The 20,080-nt window shown below is 38.6% G+C and overlaps 1 protein-coding gene across 1 annotated transcript in view; it reads left to right on the forward strand.

Annotated features, from left to right (window-relative positions):
• The window catches only part of EPM2A (EPM2A glucan phosphatase, laforin), a 199,398-nt gene extending 197,024 nt beyond the window's left edge, over window positions 1-2,374 (forward strand). Inside the window, exon 4 of the mRNA XM_079146878.1 lies at window positions 2,137-2,374. Coding sequence (XP_079003004.1) covers window positions 2,137-2,165 — 29 coding nt within the window. The 3' untranslated portion in view covers window positions 2,166-2,374. The remainder of the gene's footprint in view (window positions 1-2,136) is intronic.
• The last annotated feature ends 17,706 nt before the right edge of the window (window positions 2,375-20,080 follow it).

Consider the following 20,080-nt stretch of genomic DNA (forward strand, 5'->3'; position numbering starts at 1 on the left):
AGCAAAGAACTGAGAAATGCTACCATAATCCGGTTTTATAATTGTGAGGGTATCACTTTCAGCCTGTGGGAATAGGATTGGAGAATGGGAAGAATTTAAAATATAGAGGTAGAAGATTAAATCAGCCAGAGATTTTTTAAGTATTTTAATTTTGCTGGTAAGGGAAGGAAAAGATTTAGCAAATCCTCTTTTCAGCCTTAGGTGGATTGGATGAATGACATCACTCTCTGGATTTGCTGATTGACAGATGAGGGGAATGGTGCAATGATGAGTTCACCATAAGATATATTATATTTGAAGTGCTTATTTCACACCAAGTGGAGGCGCCCGCCAAGTAGAGCTTACTTAGGCTGGATATGTAGACAGGAAGTCATTCTAATCACTTGTTCTCTTTGCTTAATTGTGCTTACTTGACAAAGTAAGTACTGGTTAAGTCAATCCTTCACCTTCTATCTGTGCCTGCACCTGTTCAACTGATCAAGCCTAGAATAAAAGCTCACAATCACGATGGCTGGTCTTATTTTTACATTTTCGACTTTGGATTTCAAGTGGGGTTTTTTAAGTGCTGCCTAGAAGTCGGATAAGATTTCCTTATCTCTTAGTATACTGGGTGGCGATTTTATATTTTCTTTTATCTCTTCACACCTTTAATTTCTACCCCCCCACCCCCGTCCCTTTCTCACTTTCAGGAGATAAGCTTTCTTTCTTTCTATTTCACTGAGAAAATTGGAGAATTTGCATAGAAACGTCTGCGGCATCCCTCCATTCCACCCATCCTCCATCAGCATCCAGCACGCCAGCTTTGCCTTCTTGACCATCCTCACAGTCTCCATACTATTGAGAACCCGCAGTCTCCAATGCTCACCATCCTCTTGCCGGCCACGACACCTCTGCTGCAGCCTCCTCTCTCCCAGATCCCATCAGTTTCCCACTCTCTGCCCCATCATTCCCATCAACACACAAACTCAATAGTTCTCCATCTTTAAAATGGCCTTCTCTTTCTCCCTCATCTTTGCTGCTCTTCGTGCGTGCTGTTTGTTCTGCCTGGCTTGTCACAAACGTGGCAACTCCTGACATCTCTCCAGTCTCTGATTCACCATTAGTATCCCAATGATCTCAATGAAATACTCCCATACGCCCTGCCTGGGAACTGCCAGCTGCTTCCACCCTCGCCCTGGCCCTGGCCATCCCCTTTTATATTGTTCTGCTTTTTCTTTAGACACAGTATTCATCTATTTTTTTTTCCCCATAGTTTATGGTCTAGTAAGAGTGTACAGGATTTTTGTGAGATTATTTGTTTTGTTATCATTGTTGTTAATCACTTTATTTCAACAACTGAAAGAGTGCCTGGCATAATGTAAGTCTTCCACAAATACTGTAGAAATAAATCCTGTAGGATGCCGCAGACGTTTCTGTGAGAGAATACTTTGTCTATAAAAAATGAACATATATAAAAAAATTTGTGTCCATAGCAGGAACCTCCCTTACCACCATATGAACACATGTGAATTCTGGGTAAAATACTCCCAGGGAGGGACTGAGAGTAGGAGAAACCAGTAGGGCACATCAGAATTTTAGCTCTTACTGGAAAAAATGAGAGATAGCAATTGCTACCAGAAGTAAGTATGAAACTAAATCTAAGAGGTGACACAGAGATGGAGGTGGGGCTTTGTGAAGAAAGATGCTGTAGAGAAAGAAAATGAGGTGAAAGGGGAGATAATGGGCAAATACAGCAGGCACAAAAGTGAATGAGAAGACACAGCAGAGAGAGAGTGCAGACGAGATTTTAAGATGTTCCATTACCAGAAAAAGGGATAAGGAAAACAGTTGAAGAAGTTATTTTTAATAAAGATCGACAAGGGCTGATCATCTTTATGTGCTGAAGGGAAAGAACTTTAAATGCTCAGTGAGGGATGTGGGGCTTCAGAGAGGGAGAAATCAGTGCAGTTTGGAGAAGAATGGTTAGCCAGTAAGTGTGGGTAGCACTTGGCAATGTGAACATTCAATCTAAGATATGAGGCAACAAATTTTATATTCTACACTTAAGATTATGCCTTTGGAGTTCGAGTAGTATTGTAATTCTGTAAATGAGTAACATTGGGAAAAAATCTGGATCTAATTTTTTTTCATCTTTAGAATGCAACTATAATAGAACCTTCCTATGAGGATGGAATGCGATAACTTCATTACCCAGGTGGCAGCCTAGAGTTTAGCTGCTCCTCCACATCTAGGACTGGTAAGTCTGCTTAAACTGCTGCCAGCTCTACATTCTACAAAAGCCTGCAGGCTTTCTTCAGAGCCCTGCGATCCCCTGAGAACTTACGTTCTGGGGTCACTGAGGCCCCCCTCTTCTCTGTGCTCCTTATTCTTACTCTGTTCCTTTCCTGGCCCTGATGAGGGCCTCTCTTCTTTCTGAGGCACCTTCAAAAACTAAAAAAAAAAAAATTAAATACAATCCTGTGATTAATTTTTTTCTGAAGATCTGTAGGGATAAGATTGATGTTGGAGGGGGGATTCTGCCAGCAGTGTCCACAAGTGCCAAGGGAACATCGGGGACACCATTTGATTCTTGCTCTCTTTCTCACTGCATTGCAGTCTCCAAGTCTGCCTGTCTCCACGTTGCTCTTCCTCACATCTCTTGCCCCTTCTCTCTACCATTCACCTTCTGGAGTCAAATCTCTTTTGTGAATAACATAGCGAGCTTTCCATCTCCTTGGAAATCTGAAAGACACTAAAAAATAAAACCTTAGTAGAGCTTTTCCCCCAATCACCTATCAAGATATTGCTCCAAAGGAAGGTAATTCTTCTATGAGGACTTCAGGAGCCAACTGTTTAAATAATAATTTTTTTTAACCTGATGACATTTATGAAGTACTTAAGTAAGTAAATCTAACTGCTATTACCAAAAAGAAAGGCTGAACTCTGGCAGCAGAGAGTGGGAGATTTGGAACACTTCTTAATTCATTTTTGCCACATCTGGGGACTCGAATTCCTAACTTTTTCCCTCCATACAGACCTGTCTTTGCAGCTGCCAGCTGTCTCTTCTGGTTGTGTGCTTGGCATCTCACAGTTATACCATTATGTTTCAATATACTAGGCTGTTTTCTATGCTGTGTCAGAGTTTTGGATTGTTACCCTGGGGTCCTAACCCAGGCCACCATAGTGATTGATGGCAGGGGCCAAAATGGGAACAGGAGTGATTAATTACTCTTAGAGCAGGATGAGCACATGGAATTCTTAATCTCTTCTACTCAAAGATAACTGTTGGCCAATTTCAGTCACAAAAAGCGATTAGTAGATTTACTATGTCATAACCTTTATTTTGTGAGTTTCACACAATCTGTAGCTGATCCGTGGGTAAATGCCATTCTGATTCCATTAAGGTTAAATTTCAAACAGACAGTAAAGGGCAAAGTAAGAGCTGAAAGTAATTACAGAGAAGAGTGCACATCTGCTTCACCTAGATGTCCATCTTGCTGTGGATGCTGAAATGGATTAATCCATTCTCAGAGTTGGCCAAGCAGCTTGAATAGTAGGATGCTATTAAACAAGAAGATGAGTCCATTTTGGAATGAAGGCTAAAAATTAAGGTGCCCCAAATAAATTACCCCAATAACAAAGTGTATTTCTCCACTTCTCTGGAATCAGCTAAAGTTCTCTTGCTGAGAACACAAAACACTGACCTTTTCTTAACCAAAAACTTTTAATATAGGTAACTGGGATATTGAAAAAGTGATGCATGGTTCATTACATGAGGAGGAATAACCACGTTCACTTTGTGCTTAGGTCACACTCTTGCAGTAAGGTGTGATTTTAAGGCGATTTATAAAGTCCTTCAAGCCTTTGGAGAAACATTGAATTAGTGTCATGGTTTATAGCCTACATGGTGATATAAAGAGGCAAAATTTTTAAGTAGCTCATCAATTGAAGTGGCCTTAGGGATATCCCCTTGAAGGATAAAATGCCTTTTTTCCTCTCTAAAATGAATATTCAGAGTTTTATTTTTATGTCTTCAGATTCAGTTATAGAAATCTAATTTCAGTAGTGTAAAACATGATATTTGACTTACAACCTGAATTCATGATAGTTCACCATCATTGTAGAAAACCCATATTTCTGCCCAAATAGGATCTGAAATGTTTTAACATGCATTTGTAAGGGCCTGTCTGACTTCTAGGACTAAAACACCATCTATTTAGTGCTTCATTGTCTCCTTTCCATAGACACTGCTGAACTGAGTTTATTAAAAGTATTACCTACCAATCAAACAAATTAGGTAGTCTTTTATAATGACAGAAATAAGTTATATCTATTGCTATTTAAATAGTTTTTTACATTATGCCTTCTGAAGCTCTTATGACTGTGATAATGGGTTATATGAAAATAATAAAGTCTTAGGGAAAGTCACATCTGGGCAACTGCAATAACATCAGACTCCTTGGGGAGGCCCAAAGCACAGAGCTCCCCTGGCTATTCATTGCAACTTGTGTGAGACAACTATTTTTGTTTGCAATTTTTATTGATTAATTCATTTTACTGTGGTGAGAACATGTAACACAAGATCTACCCTCTTAACAAATTTTTATATGCACAGTATAATTTTGTTAATTATAAGCACCATGTTGTGCTACAGATCTCTAGAACCTATTCATCTTGTATAATTGAAGCTTTATACATGCTCAGTAGCAACTCTCCATTTATCCCTCCCCCCAGCCCCTAGTGACTACTATTCTACTTTCAGTTTCTATGAATTTGATTATTTTTAATTTTTTTCTTGTTCACTTGTAGGGCTTTTTGGGGAGGAGATGTGAAAATCTAACATTGTGTTTTTGTTTTATTCCCCCTATTAACAAGCAATAATTGACCAGTGCAAACAAAACAAAACTAAAACAAAACCAACAAAAAACACAAAAAGCAATGGGTACTCATATTTATGGAGAATAGATTAAAACAGCATTAGTAATCATACCACCCTTGATTTGAAGTGTATCCCACTAAAGCAGCACAATGAATAAATTAATATGTTTTTTTTTTTTCTTTTCAAATCTGATTTTTCAGGTCAGATGTTGGTTTCTAGGCCTGCCCTGATATCAGGATCTGGTCTTCCAGAGGTGTGATTAAAATCTCACGTGGGTAGGTGATAACATTTGGTTTACATTCCAGGCAGGAGTAAAACTTATTAGTACTATTGTTAACTCTCTGTTTTCATGTGTAAGGTGTGTTTATTAAAAAATCAGCCAAACAAACATTTCATGATGGGCTAGTATGAGACAGTTGGATACAGGAGACTGGGATCTCCAGAGAGGGTGATCTGGGGTCCACCATTGAACAGGTAGATGGCTCCTCACCACCTTATAGATTCTCCGTGTTCCTTTGGGTCTAGCTAGTTCCAGACTCTCAGTCACAATCTCCTTTACGTTTCAGAGATTTCAGTCAGTAGACGTCTGGCTCCATTACTCTGGGATGGAGGTGAGGCAGAACATCATGGCTACAAGAAAATTTAGCTATTTTAAATGCCTCAGATAAGAAGTATCATGTGATATTTGTTTTCTGTGACTGGGCTATTTAACTTAGCATACAATTCCTAAGGTTTATTTAATCATATTGCTACCTATAACAGGATCTGTTTTATGGCTGGATAATTTCTCAATATTTATGGCAGAATATATTGATATATATTAACATTTTCTTCATCCATCTTCTGTTCCTAGGCATTTCAGTTGTTTCCACCTTAGTTGTCATGAATAAGGCTGCAGTGACCAAGGAATGCAAATTTCTCAAGATCCCGATTTCAGGTTTTTTTGGGTGGGGGGATAAATATCACAAAGTAAATTGCTGGTTCATATCAGGGTTCAGAGACACTTCCATTGGGTTTTCCCTGGGGAAAATTCTTTTACTTCTCTGTCTAGGAACCAAAGCTGTCTGAAGTGGAGGCTCTTGGGACCCAAGGTCTATCACCTCTGTTCTCTTTTGGGGCCACGTTTTTCTCTAATAGAGTTCCACAGACGGTCTTCATACATAGTTTTTATTTTCAGGTGAGGGAAACTCTAGGTGACCTTGAAATACACTTAGGACAGTCTCTTAATCTCATAGCCCTGCCATGGACACAAGTGACTGCATGTGGTCACTTGCCTTTCTGCTTTCCACCATGAACTGAAGCAGTACTAAGCCTTCAGCAGCCCTCATGGTCTTGACCTTCCCAGCCTTCAGAATTATGAACCAAGATAAACTTCAATTTTTAATAATCATTCAAGCTCAGGTATTCTGTTATAGCAACAGAAAATAGACTAAGATGGTCTTGTAGATGTTTCTGTTTTCCCACCTCCTCCTTGATCATAAAGATCACTGCTGTTTTCTGGCAAGCTTTTAACTCTCCCTAATATTATCACTAAGCATTGGCTGAGCACTTAGTTTCTCTTAACTTCTAGGTCTTCAGAGAGGCAAGATCAGTTTCTAGCTGATTCTCTGAAAAATTCCACTTGGTTAGAGAATCAGTTTCTATCTTGAATTATTTTTCTCTTTCTCCAGAACCTTTATTTGAGAGTGATAGCTACAGAATAGTCACCACCTGTTTGGGTTCATGGTACTTCACTGTCTATATTGTAGATGTATTTATATGTTAAAAATTAATGGTGGCATGGTAAAGACCACCACCTGGCATCTTGCAAGACTTTGATAATGGCAATAATTGCTATATTTCTCCCAGAGATATGATGATTTGGGGTTGATTATTCAATTAGGGAAGGACAGTGTATTAGTCTGTTTTTCATTGCTATAATGAAATAAATGAGGCAGACTAGCTTTAAAAGAAAAGTGGTGTATTTAGTTCACAGTTTTGGAAGCTGAAAGAACAAACAGTATGGCACCAGCTCTGGTGAGAGCCAGAAGAATATGTGCAAAAGATCACATTGTCAAATAGGAAGCAAGAGAAACTGAGGTCCCATAATGCCGTCCAAAGACATGTCCCTAATTGACCTAAGAACATCAGTATAAGTCCTACTTCTTAAAGGTCCCACTTCCTGATATTACCACACTGAGGAATAAGTTTACAACCCATGAAACTTTGGGGGCAAACTTAAACCATATCCAAACCGTAGGAGGCTGTTATCAACTGGCCTCTGTAAGTCTCCTCTCTGACTGGCTCTTGGTAACATTGGATCCTAGGTGTCTGTCAACTCATAGCCAATGTCCAGCAATTCCCAAACTGTATGGGTGTTCCCACTTCTCCCCCTGTAGTAAATGGATGCAGGTCCCTTTGGGAAAGTTTACAAGGAGAAACTACTGTATAAAGATTTGGCTTGTCTTCAAGATCCTACTTAAGGGACCTGTGTTCGTTTCAAGCAAAGGGTTTTAACCTATGGACTGACTCTAGTTTGAGAATTCAGTCAGGGGCTATAAATTGTAGAGTTTTGCTATATATGAATATTTACCCCCCTCCCAGTTCATATGTTTAAATTCACGCCTTCAAGGTGATTGTATTAGGCTGTGGAGATTTTGTGGGGTGATCAGGTAATGGGAACAGAGTCCTCCAGAATGAGATTAGTACCAGAATACAGGAGAACCCAGAGGAAAGCCTCATCCACTTCTGCCATGTGAGGTTAGAGTGAGAAGAAAACTATCTATGAGGAATGGAGCCTTGCAGGACACCAAATCTGACAACATCTTGACCTTAGACTTCTCAGCTTCCAGAACTTTGAGCAATACATTTCTGTTGTTTATAAACCTCCCAGTCCATGGTATTCTATTAGAGCAACCAAAAAAGACTAAGATAGGTTTCAGTCTGATCTCTCTTTTCAATACCCAGACTTTCTGATTTACATGAACCAAAAAAATTTAGTGTGCTGCCCATTTATTTCAGTGCTAGAAACACTGTGATAAGTTTAGTCATTGTAGATTCCCAATGATTGCTCCAACACTGCTGCTCCCCATCCCTAGTACCCATGCCCTCCTTATCTTTGGCTCTGAGTGGTCTCAGCACACCAGAATCTTATTATCCACAGATATTAGAGAATCACTTCAGTGTCAGTTTTGCCTACTGTCATTACCTGTCTGCAGAAGACAGCCAGTGTGGAACTGTTCTAATGTGCCAACCTTCCCAGCAAAATATTTCTTATTACCTTGGAGAAAGAATTGACTTTTGAGCTAGTCCAAGTGACATGGTTAAGGTTATGTGGGTGGCTTGCCATGATAAATTCATACAAACTCTTCTACCACCTAAGCCTTCAAATCTTCTTTTTGTGTCAGCATCCCTCAACCTTGGCACTATTGATAATTTTAGACTGGATGATTCTTTGTGAGAAGAAGCCATTGGGCATAGTATGGAATGTTTAATGGCATCCCTGGTTTCACTATATTCACTAGCTTCTTCTGGTTATGACAGTAAGAAATGTCTCCAGGTGTTGACAAATGTCCTCTGAAGAGAGAGGGCAACATTTCTCTGTTGAGATACATTGCTCTATATTATTGAAGTAAATGTGGTGGAGTCTATTACAGTAAATTGTTAAAAACATATCTAGCTGTTCAAGCTGACACGTTGAATCTACAATTTCTAGTTATTGTATGTTTATCAATGAATTTGACTTGATACAACTTTATGTTTGCTCTTCCCTGATCTGGTAAACTTAGAATTCATTCCCAGCATATTCCCCATGTTTTTTGCTGATGCAGGTTGCAGAATCCCTCAATTTTTTTCATGTTATAACCTCTCTCCTTGATTTTTGACTTTGTGCTCAGTCTTCTGAGGTTTGCTGGTATCTAACTCAGCTATGGAGCCTAGAGGAAATGTAGGCCATGGGGCAGTTCTTAGGAAATCCCAGTATCCAATTGCAAGGCAGATGCCTTGAGTGATAGAAGACATGTTAGGCTCACCAAATATCCACAGGCTCCACATTTTTCTCCCTGGAAGAACAAGCCATGTGCCTGGTTCTAGAAAATGTGTTTTAAATAGAAACAACACATGACACCATCAGGCTGAGGCACTTGAGAACTTTATCTCTTCACCAGCAACAACTTCCATGTGCTCCACCAATTTAGATTCAGGATGACTTGAGGTCCATCACCTGTGGGAAATAATTTCTTGTCTATTTACGTTGGACTAGTAGCATGATGAAGAAATGCACTTTTGTTTTATTGAGCCCCTGAAGTTTTGTGGTTATTTTTACTGTGTCATGACCCATCCTATTCTGATTACTCCACTGAGGTCATTAGAGAATTTTCAATTCTGGAAATGGTAGCCTAATTAGGAGAAAGAACTGGCATCTTCTGACAAAGGAGGCTTAGTGGACACTTGATCACTGGAGACTACAATTGATATTTTAAGTAAGTACTTTGCCACATACATGCTATGAACAATCAATATTCATATTTCTACTAGCAATGAAGTCATTACTGACTTCAAATTTAATCAGATTAGATAAATAATCCCAGGTGCCTAAACTTGTTAGTCAACTTTCTGTTGCTATGATCAAAATACTGTATAAGAACAACTCAGAGGAAAACAAGTTTGTTTTGGCTCATGGTTTAAGAGGTCCAGTCCATGTTTGGCTGTCCCAATCGCCTTCCCCCTGAGGTGAGGCAGAACACCCTGGCAAGGCTTCATGATTCTAGATGTTAGGCTATGCATGAGCTCATGCTGTAATCAAAATATGGGAGTAGAAATTATTCAAAATTATAGCATATTCTTTTCAAAAGTGACCTAAAAATGCCAAAATCAGTGAGGAGACTCTTGTTAGATTGCATTGTTATTTTACTTGTAAAAGTACTTTGCATAGTACCAACTGCACAGTAACCCAATAAGTATTTTCTCCTTTCTGTTCATTCAATTTAAGTTATTTCATGTTCCATATAAGATATCTAGAGAAGAATGCATTAAAAAAAAAAAAATCATTCACGGTCAGAAGTAAAGGTTTGCGGCTCACTGTCAGGCGCCTATCATCCGCCATTTGCCTGCCTCTCGCCTGTCCATCGCCTGCCTTACTCCTATCCATCACCCAATGCACGAGGTTCACCTCCCGATCGCCCGACAACAGTCAGCAAACTGATCGCCAACCGCCAGTGGAGCACCAGCTGCCTGCTGTTGCCTGGAAGTTCACTGTTGCAGTACCTGCAGGTTTGATTACATGTGGCTACTGCCATTTTGAGACAACAGCCAGGCCCCGTAGGACCCCTGGCCGGACTGAATGAGCCCCATCTCCAGTATCCCTCAGCCCAACCAATCACTCCTGCCTCTGGGGCCCTCACATCGATTGAATGCTCCCTGTTGCCAGGACCCCCAGACCAACTGACTGCGCCCTATCACCGGGACCCCAGATGGACTGATTGCAACCGGTCTCCAGGATCCCACAACCACATCAAACACACTTGTCCTCCAGGACCCCTGCTTGATCAACTGCATCCTGCCTCCAGGACCTCCTGCTGACCACGGCCACACCCTGAGCTGCAGCTCCCCATTTGCCAACACATTTTGAAGCCAGAGCGGCCATCTTGGATAATCCTGGAAGCCCTAGCTCTGATCTTTAGGTGGGGCAAAACCCATTCTGAGACACCTGCTGGAGACTTGAAGCTCATTGTCAGGTACCTCTCATGCATCAGCCTACTGAACTCTGGGAGGTTTCATTACTATATGACTGTTATACTATAGATTTTCTTTTTTCTCCTTATTGAAAAAATTTAAGTTTTTATTGCTTTACTTTTCTTGCTCTCTTTTACTTTTGTTTACCTGTTCCCTCAGAGTCTCTTTCTCCCTTTTTTGCATGCTAACATCCAATTTCTTTTGATAACACTCTCACCCTTTCTATTATCTAGAACTTCTGTATATTCTTTTCTTATCCCATTAACAGACACATTCTACATCCCTCTGCATCCTCTTTGTCCTCCATTTGAAACTGCAGACCTTATTGCAAATTTGTTTGTTTTACTGAGGATAATATTTGAACTCATTCTGTTTATTATGACAATTTTGTTATTGTCCTCATAGGGGCTATTTGGTCTAGGATTGCATAGTGTCTGATTTCGGCACTGCTAATATTGATCTCCCCTTAAAGAAAGGGTTTTTGAAACCTATAGGGCCACTATAAGCCTGTAGGGGGAAATCTGTAATACCCCAGATCTGCACTGCTAGAGGGGAAGATACATGAACAACATGAAAAAACAAGGGAAGAAAATGATCCAAACACATCTAGATTCTATATTAGTAGAATCCAATGACAGTATGGTAGAAGAAATGTCAGATAAGGACTTCAGATTATACATGATTAAGGTGATTCACGATTACATATTACATATAGGGGGAGACCAATATGGATAGCAGCCGACTTCTCAACCCAGACTCTAAAAGCTAGAAGGGCCCGGAACAATGTATTTCAAGCTCTGAAAGAACATGGTTGCCAACCAAGAATACTATACCCAGCAAAACTAACCTTCAGATTTGAAGATGAAATAAAATCCTTCCATGATAAACAAAAGTTAAAAGAATTTACAAATAGAAAGCCTGTGCTACAGAATGTTCTCAACAAAATATTCCATGAGGAGGAAATGAAAAACAACAATGTAGGTCAGCAAAGGGAGGAACTACCTTAGAGAAAAACCACTCAAAGGAGAAACCAAGCCAACTTAAAAACTAAAAATAAGCCCAAGTGACTGGAAATACAAATCATATCTCAATAATAACCCTGAACGTTAATGGCCTAAACTCATCAATCAAAAGACATAGACTGACAGAATGGATTAAAAAGAAACACCCAACAATATGCTGCCTGCAAGAGACTCATCTCATAGAAAAAGACATCCACAGACTAAAGGTGAAAGGATGAGAAATAACCTACCACGCACATGGACTCAGTGAAAAAGCAGGGGTTTCCATCCTTATATCAGATAAAGTGGACTTCAAGCCAAAGTTAGTCAAAAGGGATAAAGAAGGACATTTCATACTGCTTAAGGGACCCATAAATCAGGAAGACAGAACGATAGTAAATATTTATGCCCCAAACAATGGTCCATCCCTGTACATCAAACAAATCCTTCTCAATTTCAGGAATCAAATAGACCACAATCCAATAATTTTGGGTGACTTTAATGCACCGCTGTCACCACTAGATAGATCTTCCAAAAAAACCAACCAAAGAAACCATAGAACTCAGTAACACAATCAATAACCTAGACTTAATAGACATACATAGAATATTCCATCCATGAACAAGCGGATTCATTTTCTTCTCAGAAGCACATGGAACCTTCTCGAAAATAGACCATATGTTATGCCACAAATCAGCCCTTAGGAAATGCAAAAAAATAGAAATACTGCCTTGTGTTCTATCAGATCATAATGGACTGAGAGTAGAAATCAATGACCAAATAAAAAACAGAAATTACTCCAACACCTGGAGACTAAATAATATGGTATTGAACAAAACATGGAGAACAAAAAAATCAGGGAGGAGATAAAAAATTCTTAGAGGTCAATGAGAATGATGATACAACATATCAAAATCTCTGGGACACTATGAAAGCGGTACTAAGAGGAAAATTCACTGCATGGAGCGCATTCCAGAAAAGAATGAAAAGTCAACAACTAAATGATCTAACATTACAGCTCAAAGCCCTAGAAAAAGAAGAACCGAATAACAGCAAAAGTAGTAGAACACAGGAAATAATTAAAATCAGAGCTGAAATCAATGAAATTGAAACAAAGGAAACAATTCAAAAAAATTGACAAAACAAAAAGTTGGTTCTTTGAGAAAGTAAACAAAATCGACAAACCCTTAGCCACACTAACAAAGAGAAGGAGAGAGAAGATTCAAATTACTAAAATTCGTGATGAAAAAGGAAATATCATGACAGACACCACTGAGATACAGAACATAATGAGAAGCTACTTTGAAAATCTGTATTCCAACAAAATAGAAACTACCGAAGACATTGACAAATTTCCAGAGACATATGCTCCTCCCAAACTGAACCAGGAGGACATACACAATTTAAACAGATCAATATCAAGCAATGAAATAGAAAGCCATTAAAAATCTACCATCCAAGAAAAGCCCAGGGCCAGACGGATTCTCAACTGAGTTCTACAAGACCTTCAAAGAAGAACTCATTCCAATACTTCTCAAAGTATTCCAGAATAGAAAAGGAGGGTACCCTACCGAACTCATTCTATGAAGCTAATATCACCCTCAAACCCAAACCAGGCAAAGACACATCAAGGAAAGAAAATTTCAGACCAATATCCTTAATGAACATTGATGCAAAAATTCTCAACAAAATCTTAGCAAATCGCATACAAAACTATATTAAAAAGATAGTGCACCATGATCAAGTGGGTTTTATCCCAGAGATGCAAGGTTGGTTCAACATCTGGAAATCAATAAATGTAATTCACAATATCAATAGACTTAAAGTCAAGTATCACATGATTATTTCGATTGATGCAGAAAAAGCATTTGATAAAATACAGCACCCCTTCATGCTCAAAACACTGGAAAAAATAGGGATAGTGGGAACATTCCTTAACATTGTAAAAGCCATCTATGCAAAGCCCATGGCCAATATCATTCTAAATGGTGAAAAATTGAAAGCATTCCCCCTAAAAACTGGAACATGGCAGGGATGGCCTCTTTCACCACTTCTATTCAACATTGTCTTCGAAACTCTAGCCAGTGCAATTAGGCAGACCAAAGAAATAAAAGGGATACGAATAGGAAAAGAGGAACTTAAGCTGTCACTATTTGCTGATGACATGATTCTATATTTAGAGGATCCAAAAACCTCCTCCAAAAAACTTCTAGACCTCATCAATGAATTCAGCAAAATAACAGGCTATAAAATCAACACTCATAAATCTAAAGCGTTTTCATACGCAAGTGACAAAACAGCTGAAAGGGGAATGAGGAAAACAACAAAATAAATAAAATAAACAAAATAAAATAAAATACTTGGGAATCAATCTAACTAAAGAGGTAAAAGATCTCTACAATGAAAAAACTACAAAACATTGAAGAAAGAAATTAAGGAAGAACTTAGAAGATGGAAAGATCTCCCATGTTCTTGGATAGGCAGAATTAATATTGTCAAAATGGCCATACTACCTAAAGTGCTATACAGATTCAATGTAATTCCAATTAAAATCCCAATGACATACCTTACAGAAATAGAGCAAGGAATCATGAAATTCATCTGGAAGAATAAGAAACCCAGAATAGCTAAAACAATCCTTAGCAGGAAGAATGAAACGGGGTATCCAAATACCAGAACTTCAACTCTACTACAAAGTAATAGTAACAAAAACAGCATGGTATTGGCACCAAAATAGACATGTAGATCAATGGTACAGATTAGAGGACATGGACAGAAACCCAAAGAAATACAATTTTCTAATACTAGACAAAGGTGCCAAAAATATACAATGGAGAAAAGATAGCCTCTTCAACAAATGGTGCTGGGAAAACTGGAAATCCAAATGCAACAGAATGAAACTAAACCCCTATCTCTCACCCTGCACAAAACTCAACTCAAAATGGATCAAGGACCTTGAAATCAGACCAGAGACCCTGCATCTTATAGAAGAAAAAGTAGGTCCAAATCTTCAACTTGTTGGCCTAGGATCAGACTTCCTTAACAGGATTCCCATAGCACAAGAAATAAAAGCAAGAATCAATAACTGGGATAGATTCAAACTAAATAGCTTTCTCTCAGCAAAGGAAACTATCAGCAATGCAAAGAGAGAGCCTACAGAGTGGGAAAATATCTTTGCCACTCATACTTCAGATAGAGCACTAATTTCCAGAATCTATAAAGAACTCAAAAAACTCTACACCAAGAATACAAATAACCCAAACAACAAATGGGCTAAGGATATGAACAGACACTTCACAGAAGAAGATCTACAACCAATCAACAAACATATGAAAAAATGTTCATCATCTTTAGTAATAAGAGAAATGCAAATCAAAACTACACTAAGATTCCATCTCACCCCAATTAGAATGGCGATTATCAAGAATACAAGCAGCAATAGGTGTTGGAGAGGATGTGGGGAAAAAGGTACACTCATACATTGCTGGTGGGGCTGCAAATTAGTGCAGCCACCCTGGAAAGCAGTGTGGAGATTCCTTAGAAAACTTGGAATGGACCCACCATTTGACCCAGCTATCCCACTCCTTGGCCTATACCCAAAGGACTTAAAATCAGCATACTAAAGAGATACAGTCACATCAATGTTCATAACTGCTCAATTCACAATAGCCAGACTGTGGAACCAACCTAGATGTCCTTCAATTGATGAATGGATAAAGAAACTGTGGTATACGTATATACAATGGAATATTACTCAGCTATAAAGAATAATAAAATAATGGCATTTGCAGGCAAATGGTTGGAGTTGGAGAATATCATGCTAAGTGAGATAAGCCCATCTCAAAAATCCAGAAGATGAATGATCTCACTGATAAACGGATGATGACACATAATGGGGGGTGGTAGGCGGCAAGAATGGAGGAAGGAGGGACTGTATAGAGGGAAAAGAGGGGTGGGAGGGTTGAGGGGGAAGGAAAAAATAACAGAATGAATCAAACATCATTACCCTATGTAAATGTATGATTACGCAAATGGTATGCCTTGACTCCATGTACAAATAGAGAAACAACATGTATCCCGTTTGTTTACAATAAAAATAAATAAAAAAATCATTCACAAATTATTGTCATAAAACTGATATTTATTTTTTCTTGAAAACTGGAACATGAACAAACAGGAAAAAAGGTCATTTACAATACCAACCCTGTGTATTAAGATTCTGTATGTTTAACAAGCTCAAGAATTTCTCCCAGGTACCTGCTTAAGGACAAGGCTAATTTCTTTGAGGTCTTCACAGCAAGTGTCCTGGTCCCTTGCTGTTTCTGATTTGTTCCCTCTGACTTTGTTTCAAAGAATAGGAACTGGAGAGCAGGCCATTTGGAGCCAAGATCTGAAATGGGCAGGTCTGTTTGGCTTCCTTGGTGTAATTCATCCTAATCTGATCCACAGAGGGCATCTGGAGTCTAGGCTGAGGCCTCAAGCCTTAGGGTCTGCTTGCTGCCAGAGGAAAATTTATGACCAGAAATAACCTGTGTTAGCAGAGTGACCTATTTCTTCTTATTTCCTTCAGGTCTTTATTTGTATATGCTTGAGATTATTTTACATGTTAAAATTTGATACTCTATCAAATTTCTCAACAAATACTTTTGTATGAATATTGTATTGTAAGTAATAGATTATATTCGAAGTTGTATAACATTCTGTCTTTTAGATATGCAATAATTTGTTGTCTTTCCTGTACTTTTAGAATTCTGAGTGTTTGTTTGCTTGTTTGTTTCTTTGTTTTTTTTTTAACTATTAGGAATTATGATGTAATCAACATCTTTGTGTTTAAAGGTTTTTTTTTTTTTGTTTTTTGTTTTTTTTTTTTAAGTTAGTATTGTATCTTTGAAGGAATAGGCCAGTAGAGAGAGTACTGAATCAAAGAATAAGGATGTTGAAAAGTATTGCATATTCTTTTCAAAAGTGACCTAGAATGCCAAAATCAGTGATGAGATTCCTATTTGTTCACTATAAGAAGATCATTACTAATAAAGCATGTGCACATTCCACACCACATTCTACTATAACACACAAATCAGCCCTGTTTCCTGTACCAAAGGGACTTCCTATTCTGGAAGGAGGCCCTCTCCCATGGGGACGATTCATTCTCCATCACTTCTTAGCAGCGGATGACCTGCTGTAGGTTGAACACCACCCAGGAGGGCTTGCTTCACAGTGGAAATGGAAGCTGGCCAGCTCCTGCGTGATGCCCTTTCCAGGGTCTGTCAAGGTCACTCCTCACTCATATTCAACCAACTAGCCATTCGTTCGAGAATTTTGAAATTGTCTTTAGAGCGAAATGACCGTTTAAAATATTTAAAAGCAAAGTAGCACAATTACATTTTAATCATTTTTCAATGATTCCTTTATTACAACTACTAATATTATTGGGGAAAGAGAATCATAATGATGTACTATAATTTTTGTTTAATGAAACAATCACATTGCTTAATCTTTCAGTCACATATGCAGTTCTACAATGACATCCAGTTGAATCTTATTTTATATTAATGCACACATTAGTTTTAGATAGGTAGAGATGTGCAACTAAGACATTTAAAAAATATGTGTAGGGCTTAACTTTTTTCTACTATATAGGTAGTTATTAGGGCAACAGGTTAAATATGAATAAGGTTTGAAGATTTTATACATTGAATAAAATTTTGTCAATATCTAATTTCAGTAATATAGTGATTATATAAGGGGCAAAAAAGAAATTGTGCTTCATTGTTCCAACTTATCCTTATATAATTCAGAAAAAATATACTTTGTACATATATAGACATATAAATATTCATATATATATGTTGTGAATATATATGCACACAGGCACACAACCACATATATATATATATATATATATACATACACAGAGCACATATTGCAAAATGTTAACAGTTGGGGGAATTTGGATGAAGTTTTTTGTACTATTCTTGCAACTTTTCTACGAATCTGAAATTAATTTAAAATTTAAAAATTACAAAAGCCAGTAATGAATGGACCAGAAAAATTTCCTACATTAAAGTTTTTCTCTACTTTGTGTAATTTTAATACTAGCATTTATTTAATAATTTGAATAGAAAAGACATGATAGTCTATAGAGGAACGGTCATATAAATTATGTGATATTCTGGTTATGGGAACATCCCTCTAAAGCATTTAAATGAGATATGGCAAAATTAAAGCTAAAATTAATCGTCCTTTCATGTAGAATCAGTGCTGTGCAGACTAATTATGCATTCAAAATCATCTCAATGCATATTCATAATGAATATTACGAGCTCCAGGATATTCATTCAATACTGAATTATCGTTCAATACAATAATTATTCAGTGAAATCTGAAGATTCAAGATGTTAATTTTATTATTGATTTGTACATTCAATTTGTATAAAACAAATGTATTAATAGTCAGGGTTTGTGCAGGATTCATTGACTTTTATTATGCACTCTCACTTTGCTGAGAACTACATTCGTGATAGGAGGCAGTCCCTGCTCACTTGCAAGGTGCTTTCCTCAGATAGAATGATCAAGACAGCTGGAGCAAGCGCTGTCTGCCAGGTTTTCTCTAGGCTGTGCCTCTCTCCTCCTTCCAGATGGGGAGGAGAGGGCAGCCGTGCGCCACTCAGGGAGGTGGGCGGAGGGCGCAGGTGAGCAGTGGGCGCCTCTGGGAGCAGCTTCCTCAGCTGTCATCTCTTCTTCAGGAAAGTCATTTATTTAGAGCCATGTAGTCATTCAGAGGACACTTCTCTGGGGCTCGGCTCAGGATGTCTTTGCAAAAGCAAGGAAGTCTGGAAACAAGGCAGGCAGAGGCTGTGTGACAGATGGAAGCTTGGGAGACCAGAGGCTCTGCAGAGCTCAGTTTGGTGACGCTGGACCACATGAAGATGCTCAGACTTCAAAGGAGACCTGATTTCTTTCTCCTTGCCACCTTAGTGTAACCTTACACCTCCTCCAAACGGTTTCGTTCCCCCTAAAAACCGCATTCACAGCGACCTCTCTGTTCCAAGGCTTAGCTAGGGGCTGTCCACCACCCGGAGTCTTGTCTGCCTGTATTCATGCCTCTGCTGTTGGCTCAGTGTCTCCTTCAGTGCTCAATTAGAACAGGAAAACTCCGTTTCTCTCCTAGTGATTAAGGGCAAGACCTTGCACTTTCAAATTCCCAATTCTTCCTTCTCTGGTTCTAACACCCTGGACAAGTATTTAAACTCTTCTGTTCTGAGCTTTCACATCTGTAAATTGAGAATAATAATAAAAACAGCAACTATTATTTCCATCTGTTATCAATTGTCATTAAGATCTTAGCCTTGGGTTTCTGGATGCTTCAAAAGAAATGAAAATACAAAGGATTGGGAAATTTCACTAGCCTTATAATATCTTATGGAAGACAGGACACAGGTCCTCCACCTCTGCCCACTATGTGAAATGTCATGATGGGCAGTTTCTGAAGAGTGGTAGTCGAATGGGAAGCTGAAAGTGCAGTTCCATTTTCTGCATTTGGACAGGCCCTCCCCCAGTTACCCACTCCAGTGGGAGTGGAGGCAATGTCCTTGAATGCCACCAGATGGCCACATGATACTCCAGATAGGACTCCAGAAACAGAATCATTAATTGGGATAAGGAAAATGTAACCATCCTTGTGTAGTTAACCTAGACGATTCTACCTTGGAAAATTCAGGGCCACTCAGGTTGTGTAGCCCTCAACCTGTGGAGCCCTCGGGAATATTGCCAGAGCCAATTTGCACACTGAGAAAGAATCTCAATTGCATTTTTTCCCCCTAAGATTTGTTCCAAGCTCATTTGAGTGTAACTGCTTTTGTGATCATTTTGACTTACCAGTTTCAGGAGTCTAAATCTTTATTTCACCAGAGTCTTCAACATCTGCTTAAAAATTTTGATGGATAATACCTCAGTGCCTGGTATGTTGTGAGTGTTCAGAAAATGGTAGCTGTTACTGATATTTTGAAATACTATATGCATCGTTGAACGCTGCTACACAAGAAGTGGACTGAACATAGTCAAGTTATTCTACAATCCTTATGTATATTTTTTACCAAATAATAGTAGGTATGCTTCTAACCTACCTGACATTTTCCACAAATCAAACCTGAGCTACCCTAATCATCAATGCCAGTCCACTAACCTTGGGCTGCAAAGAATTCTGGTACAACCACGTGATATTATCAGTAAATATGACTCTGTTTTTCTTTTCTATTTGCTTTCTGTTAATTTTTACAAACAATAAAGGGATGAATATGGTCCTATCCCTGCATTTCTCAGCATAATTAGAGTTAAGGGCATTTGCTAGGAGGGAGATATTCAAGACAAGATCAACAAGTACTTACTGAAGACAAAGCTCTAGGTATACACCATTGTTTGGGGCATAAATATTTGCAATCATTATGTCTTGCTGATTTACACTTCCCTTGAACAGTATGAAATGTCCTTCTTTATCTCTTCTGACTAA

This window comes from Sciurus vulgaris, assembly GCF_902686455.1.
Source record: "Sciurus vulgaris genome assembly, chromosome: 7".
Classification (NCBI taxonomy): Eukaryota; Metazoa; Chordata; class Mammalia; order Rodentia; family Sciuridae; genus Sciurus; species Sciurus vulgaris.